This window comes from Camellia sinensis, chromosome 10, assembly GCF_055761805.1.
Source record: "Camellia sinensis isolate YWXY chromosome 10, ASM5576180v1, whole genome shotgun sequence".
NCBI classification, from domain to species: domain Eukaryota; kingdom Viridiplantae; phylum Streptophyta; class Magnoliopsida; order Ericales; family Theaceae; genus Camellia; species Camellia sinensis.
The window spans coordinates 2,651,831-2,660,370 of record NC_138970.1 but is presented as its reverse complement, the minus strand read 5'-3'; the positions used below and the strand labels follow the sequence as shown (position 1 = coordinate 2,660,370).

Genomic DNA, 8,540 nt, shown 5'->3' with positions numbered 1-8,540 from the left:
TGTAAGATGATCTGTTTTCTGAAATATTATTTTTTGTATGAATGAATGGTTGTCCAATGTTTCCGAAATGTACTCGTAGCATCATTAGTTTTAGATGACATCTGTTATCTGTTCTATTATGTCCCAATTATGGGCCAACTGTACGTCTCATGAGCCAACTGTTATGAATCCTTTTGTATACGTCCCATTTATGGGCCAACTGTACGTCTCATGAGCCAACTATACTGTCTCCGTACACGTGAGTCAACTGTATGCCTTTATGGCCATCCCTTTATGGGTCAACTGTTTCTAATGCTAATGAATGTATCACGTATGATTAACTGCAAATTCTGATTATGAATATGATTCTGAATCTATATCTGTTATGAACTGTGATTGTTAAACATGATTATGAATCCATTTCTGATAGCTACTGAATTCCGTTTTCTGTAACCATTATGGACAACATTCATTTAAACCCTTTACTTTGTTATTATTCATTGGGCTCCCGCTCACTATTTATATTATGTATGTCGGTAATCAGGCACGTGACCAGGCTCAGAGTTGAGGACCTGGCTTTTCAGTTCTTTTTGTCAGTCAGCTTTTGTGCCTCCCGAAGAGGTTCCGGATTAAGTCAAGTTTAATGGTTGTTTTTGTGAATGTATTAGCCTTTGTTTCTTTTGATTTTCGGACAAAATTTCTGTTAATATGTACATGGAGTGACGTATAAATATTATATCTTTTGGCGTCACTCGTAAGTTTATAAAAGGTTAAGATTATCTATCCCATGTATATCTTCACAGCTTAATGGACTATGTATATTTTATGTATTTGCTTCCGCAGCCCTTAACTATATGTTATTCTATTAAGAGGCCTTTGGTAATCCAAAGATTAGTGGTCGGTTATAACGCTGAACCTATAGGGGCAGGTTTGTGTCATGACAAACCTACCGCATATGTGTTGGAGAACTAGGGTTTTATCTTGTAAGTTATCCATCTAGCAAAAGAGATGCATTAATCCTCCAAGAACATCCCTTAGCAGCATAGTGGGCAGTTACCCTACACTTCTCATTTTTGTCCCTCACAATTTTGAAGCCAGTTTCCACTGTATAATCTTTCAATGCAGCTTTGAAGCTATTTAAAAATCATCCCCTTTTCCAATACCACTTCCCCTTTTGGATTCAAATATGGCTCTTTATCATCATAGGGAGTATGAAATTATTTTCCCTTGAAATCCCTCCTCTTAGGTCTACAAATAGGTTCATCATCTAAGTCATCATGAGTACTAACATCATACATCATTACATCATCTCGTGATTGGTAATCACTAAGTGTACCATCATCTTCACCTAAGCCATCATTTTGACTTAAGACATATTTACTACTTGTGCTATTAGATTCATTTTCAGCATCCACATTTTCATTTCAATCTAAGTCTTCATCACTAAACCCAACAAAATCATCATGTGGTACTCATTATCCCCCTTTACATCACCATCACCATCATGTACTGATTGATCTATTTCTACAGCATCCTCATCTCTAGCATTAACTTTTCCACTCTCAAACCCAATAGAATAAACAACATCTACATACAAGTTAATTGTTCTACTCACACTTTGTATATAAAACATATCTAGTACATCAAGATCATTTTCTAACATTCTTCTCTTATCAGTACCAGGTATGTCACAGTACAAATGAATTGCAATAGCCACAATCAAACCTATGTTACTAAAAACTGAATCATGTACATCCTTTAACAGATCAACATGACAATACATATTAGAATCCACATTGTAATGGATGACTAAATCAAATGAAGGAAATGCAGCCATAGTTGAAATGGTAACTAAATAGATAACAAAATCCTAAATGAATACACATTGAACAAAATCTTTAAAAAAAAACAAAAAAAAAAAAATCCTAATCCAAAACATTACAATATTTTATTAATATAACTAATTTAAACAGATAAACATTTAATTTGAATAGATAAACATTTAATTTCAACAGATAAACAAATTTGAACAGATAAACATTTATTTTGAATAGATGAACAAATTGAACCAATTCAATGAATTTTAGCAAAACAGCTTAAAGTAATTCAAAAGCTACCATGATTCAACTAGATAAACAAATTGATAATAATGAATAATACACAATATTAAGTAATAATGTTTACTAATCCAAAAAAATTACAATTTTTGTATATATTTTTCACAACATTAAACAGATGTAATTTTTCACAAAAAAATTACTAATCCAACATTGCATTAAATAAAATCTATCTACATTGAACAAAATCGAACAAAAACCTTAAATCAAAAATAATTCAATAAAATTTAACAAACATTTTTATATTCCAAATCTAGTAAGTAATAATGTTGAATAATCCAAAAAAATTACAATATTTGATTACAAACTAGAAAAACCCTAAATACCAAAAAATACAACTCTGAAACCATAAAAATTTGTTCAAAATTACACTAACAAAACTCTCAAAAATCCTTCATTCGTAAACCCTAAACCCACATTGCATATATTTTTTTTTTAGAAATTTTGATCTTGAACATAGTTGCTAATGAACTTACTTGGAAGCCGTAAATCATAAAACAAACCGATTAAACTCTTTCACACTTTGCATTGTGAAAGATAATCGAAGCAGATCTTTGAAAAAATCCCTAAGCCATCATCTTCTCCTCCATTCCTTTGTTGCTCACTCTTCTCCTCTTTTCGAATTTCTGATTGTGAACCATAGGCAATGAGATGAATTAGGGGTTTTTTCTATTAAGTGTCACTTGTGTCTTTTCACAAAATGGTTCAAGGGTGTTATGGTCATTTCGGCTGTGACCTTAACGTAGTCCATGTTCTTTTAATGGAAATGGGGAATCTGTATATTATTTTCAAAAGCAGTGGAAGGGCAGTGTTATTTTTTAAACTATAGGGAGTAGGGGTGGGCAACGGTTTATCCGATCCGCAAAATCAGCCCAAACCGACCCTACTCGTACAAATCCGACCCTACCCGCACACATAAAAAAAGGCGGGTGCGGGTCAATTTTTCTGTCCAAATTCGGGTTCAGGTTAAACCTGACCCTACCCGCATAGATCCGTATCCGTCCGCAAGCCATGCTTAAAATTAAATAATAAGAAAAAATCCCCTCCCAATCCTAGATATTTTTGTTTTGAGCAGAACTCGAAATCCTTTCTTTGGTCCTCATCTCTCTCTACCCAGCTAGCTCTCTCTCTCATCTCATCATTGTCTTGCTTTCTCTCTCCTTCTCACCTACCTCTCTCTTCTCTCCTCACCGTCGTCGTGACCACCACCATCTCTCACCTCCTTACTCGTAGTCTCTTTCCTCTCCTCCCCATCGCCATCTCTCTCCTCTCGCCGTGACGCCGTTGTCTCTCACAAATCATCCCTTGCTCCATGGCGGCTCCATCATCAACCCGGCCATGCTGTTGTTTGCTCGTCGTTGTGCACTCCTTTTCTCGCTATAGCCATCACCAATCACAAACCAGATCTGGAGATTTCCAGATCTGGAAGATGTAGAAGCACCCAAAAAAAAAAAAAAATTGTTTCATTGCACAATGAGTCCCAGATCTGAAATCACAAAAAAAATGTTTCATTTATTTATGGTTTGCTGATCTAATTGTAGGTTTGTTGATTATGGGTTTGCTTTGTGCTTCATTATCATGTCGTCTTTTTTTTTTTTTTTTTTTTTGTGCCCAAAAGCATATCTCAGAAAGTGGGAAGGCCCCCAAAGCAAACACCAGAATAAAATTTTCAATTTTTTTTAAAAAAAAAAAATCTATTTTACAAACTGCCCATATCTGCCCGCACGACCCACCCGTGCAACTTGTAACCCCCCTTGCGGTTGGATGCGGTTCCATTTTTTCCCAACCTGTACCCAATCGGGCTGGTCCAAACCGCCACCTGAACCGCGCATAACCGATCCGTGAGCACCCCTAATAGGGAGGTCCCTGTAATTAAGGTAAACCTCAGGGGAAGTCAATGTAATTTATCCTTATTATTATTTTTTTTAATAGTAGTGTTTCTAACTATTGCTAGACTCTCATTTTTTACCTTTATAATTATTTTTAAACTTTAATTGTTGTGGTTTTATGTAATATTTTTTTATGTTTATAATTAATTTTTTGTTGATTAAAAAAAAAATATTGGGTTGAGGTTGGGTTTTTAGGCTCAAACTTGAGCAACTCCCTTGTGTTTTTAAATTTAAAAAATGAGCTTAAACAAAGGCCGAACCAACCCAAACCAAACCCAACAAAGTTGCAGCAGTAAATGAATGAGCAGTCCAAGGCTTGGCCCAAACAAACAACGTACAGATGAGATGGGATGAGATGAGTAAATGTAAAGTAACGAATAAAAGCAGAGTCTAATCGTAATACCTCCGGTGACATTAGCGCACATCTGTCATCTTCATTTCATTTCATTTCATTTCCCATCCCAAACCCACACACACCTCACTCCCTGAGAGAGAGGTGGTTATGAAAGGGAGGGAGTGACCAAGCATGCAGGCGTATCTATTGGTGGGACCCACTTCCACCTCCATCGACGGCGGTGGTAAGATCACTCCTGGATCCAATCGGATTTGGCAGCCGTGGGTCTGGCCTCAAGGCGGTGGACGGAGCCGCAGTTCCCACCGCCGTTGCTGGTCCCCCCCGGTGGTTGTGGCATCAGCCACCATCAACGGCCTCCAGAACCACTACGCCGTCCTCGGCGTCTCTCCCACCGCTTCCTCCGCCGATATCAAGAAGGCCTATCGTCTTCTCGCTCTCAAGGTAAATATGAGCTCTAGGGTTTTATTTTATCTAGGATATGTTGTTGTTGTTGGAAAAACTTGAAATTTCCAGAAAATTAAAAAAAAATTTCAAAAAAAAAGAAAGAAGAGAAGCTTCAACCTTTACAAATGCAAATTTGCATCACAACGTGTATTCACGACTGCTCTCTGAGTAAAATGATTGTGTTCAGGCTAATAATTACTCATTTCGAAGCAATAATTTGGCTGAATGAATAGAGCTTTATAAGTAGAGAACTAATTATAAATCTTATCTTACCGGTAATATTGTTAAAGATAAAGCTAAGCATTTTGGAAAACAAACTTCTAGTATAATTTTTTTCTTTTTTTTTATAAATTAGCAAGTAACCCAATTCAAATTAGCCAATGAGCAGCATGACAACAATGACGAACGCTGAGTATTTTGATTGAGAGTGTTTTCAATTAAATTCTTGATGGATAGTAACAGAAAAGAAAAATAATGTATAAGTTTCATCTAGAGCTCTTTTTTAGCTTAATGGAACCTATGTTAACACTTAACAACATTCCTACTCATCTCTTGCAGCAATAGAACCAATGAGAGTGTCTCTTTCAAATATTGCAGTACAAGAGAGTAATAATAAACTGCTGATTACACATATATGCCTGATTATGGTTCATGTACAAAAACCATGTATGTAGGACTGCCATCACTTGTACTATCATCCATTGTTTATAAGGATCCATGCTTTTTTAAGGGTTCACATGCAATGGCATGAACATCTTTGTGCATGCTTTTAACTAGAAAGTAAAACTCTGGGTTGAGGGTTGAGCCTTATGTAACGGTCCTGAGCACCTTCAGGCTCCGTTGCTTTTCATATCTTAACTTTTTGTGTGTTGTACACATAATCTCTCCTCAATAATTAATGTTCGTCTATTAACAGTATGATATTTGATTATGTTCTCTTCTATCTATATAAAGTTTTGTATGAAATTACTTTTCATTTCATCTGTTTAGGAATGTCTCGGTGAGATTGATTCTATGACCTTTCACAAAAATCTTAATAGGGTGGGTACTGACAGTTTTTTCCATCTATGCGTTGTCACATCATGATTGCAGTATCATCCAGATGTTAGCAAGGATTCAAGAGCTGACGAGGTATTCAAGATGATCCATCTTGCATATGATGTAAGTGAGTCTACTCTTTTTGGTTTGTGACTCGCTCATAACAGCTTTTAATATAAATGAAACATTGAAAGCCTCAATTGTGAAATCTGCAGGTTTTTTATGGATCTGGATCATCTTCAATGACCATCATTTACTTATTTTGTATGCTACATGTGAAATCACATGTTTGGTTAAAGGACCTAATGTTTATACCACTTTTCTCCTTTTTGAACATTCTATGTTTGGGCCATTTTGACCATATTGGACAGAGAACGATGAGCCCCTGGTTTGGTTGTAACTGCCCTAGTATTTGAGGCTTGGTGTTTTGCTTGTATTTAGTTGAATATGTATCCCACTGTATGAGGTGTCCATTTATTATATGTAGGGATGAAGCTTGGGTCACCTTTATAACTTTCAACAATATGATAAAAACATATTTTCTTTGAATTTGATTGTAAGAAACCTAAATGTTAGAGTCTGCAGATGCAACAGAATTTTGGTATGCTTTAGCGGTTAGACTATAGGTCATTGTCCTTTCCTTCATTGCTAAAATGGCATGGTATTGTTGGGAACTTCATAGTTGAATTGCATGTTGACCAAGCCCAAAGGTAAATGATATTCTTGGGCTTGGATCCAATTCTTTAACAGTGGTTCCTAAAAACAGCCACAATAGCATCTCAAAATGAACGTACAATCAGTTAAATGTTTGATACACTACTGAAAGTGTGCAAATTAGCTTAATTAATGTAATTGTTCTATCCATTATCTTTAAATCAAGTACTTTGGATAATGGAAAATATTTGAGAATATTTTGGAAAGAAAGATTGTAGTTAGATACTTTAAGTCACTCATTCACTCTGCTAATCTTGTTTAATTATCTAAACCAAACCAAATCAAACTAAACCTTGTGTCCCAATCAAGTGGGGTCGGCTACATGAATCTTGTGTAATTATCTCTTGATTCAAATTAATGGAACCATAGGATGGTGGGCTATTTTTCTGTAATTTTCTGTTGGAAGATGGCAATAATTAGACCTATTGGCTTTAATGGATTCAAGTCTCCAACATTATTGCATTGATCTTGTTAAACATGGGGATAATATAGATCTCTCTTCTGATATCTCTCAGAATTTCAGAAAGGACTAAGACTATGGGACCATGCTATAGTCGGCTATTTCATGAGCAAAATATTCCCATTTCATTTTGTTAAAGAATTTCCTGGAAGGGTGTAGAAAAATGTGGCTGTGGAAGTGTTAACTCTTGGCAATATTTTTTCTTTTTGTCACAGATATTATCTAATGAAACATCAAGGAATCAATATGATCGAGCACTCAAATTTCAAGAGGATACTGGCAGACCATCGAGAGGAAACTGGGACTTGAACCATGAATTTGAGGATGGAATAAGAATTTATAGGTGGGCTGATCTGAGGCAGAGAATGCAACGTGAGAGATATTGGGAAAAATATAGTGCTAGAGATGAGAATTCCTCCTATTATGATGAAGCAGAGCAGGTATCTAAAGAAGAAACCACAGATGAAGAGAGAGGCTCCTTCGTCGAAGTGCTTAGATCTGCCTTCCTCTCTCTGTTTCTGATGCAGACCATTGGAGCTCGATTATCTCTCACATTTAGTAGCCTAATGGCTTTACTCGACCGTAAATTGGATGCTGGATATAAGGTGGGTTATTTGATTGCATGGGTTTTGGGTGGGAGAGGCGGCATTTTTCTTACCTTGTGCCTCTCTTTTGCAAGTTGGGTTTGTGGCAAAACCAGCAGTAGCATAGTCGCTCTAGTAGTTGTAGCTATGTGGGTTGGCTCAAACCTTGCAAGATATGCCCCAATTCCACAAGGTGCACTCCTTACCCTCTTGTACATGTCTATTAAGCTGCAAACTGATCTAAACTAAAGCTATCGCTGCTACTGCTGCCGTTGCTTTCTGTAATGAATATTTGTTTTGTCTTTCTTAAAGGGCATTTTGTACATATGTTGCCACAAATAAATTTTATGGTTCTGTTTATTGTTGTATTTAAGAGTTTCAGAAATTCAAACAATTTTTTGGTTCATTCTTCAAATGAAACTGTGAGGACCAAAGATTTAAATGCACAAACTTTGGCTTCTAAACATCAGATCAATCTCCATTGCCATGAGATATATATGCGCAAACTTTGGCTTCTAAACATCAGATCAATCTCCATTGCCATGAGATATATGTTGCAGACCTTGTGGTTTCGTGCATTCATGATTTTTTTTATTTGGATATTGCTATAATTTCTGTGTCATTGCTTTGGTGTAGCTTTATCAAGATGTGGTCTATTTGATTTCCCACTCATACATATACATGAATGATAAAATTCACCATTTGTCTTTCCTCTTATTCATTGATGAGAAATTTCCTTGAAGCAAGCATTTCTACTTCATAGAATCCCTAGAAAATACATTCCCACGTCAATTGTTTCTAGCATACATCAAGAGTAGGAGGAAAATAAGAAAAGAAAATCCCACATTTCTGTCAGCTACATTGATTTCTGACAGGAACAGGTTGAATCTAGGAACTCTTGACATTCTCTTCTTTCTTCATCTCTCTAAGATTCCTCCACAAGTACCTCCCGCTGGCCAT

The 8,540-nt window shown here is 36.1% G+C and overlaps 1 protein-coding gene across 1 annotated transcript; it reads left to right on the top strand.

Annotated features, from left to right (window-relative positions):
* The first annotated feature begins 4,353 nt into the window (after positions 1-4,353).
* Positions 4,354-7,995, top strand: LOC145801473 (Chaperone DnaJ-domain superfamily protein). Its single transcript, XM_082893119.1, has 3 exons — positions 4,354-4,781; positions 5,877-5,945; positions 7,212-7,995. Exons 1-3 carry the CDS (start codon positions 4,512-4,514, stop codon positions 7,827-7,829), a joined length of 957 nt encoding a protein of 318 aa, XP_082749245.1. The 5' UTR covers positions 4,354-4,511; the 3' UTR covers positions 7,830-7,995.
* Positions 7,996-8,540: the final 545 nt, after the last annotated feature.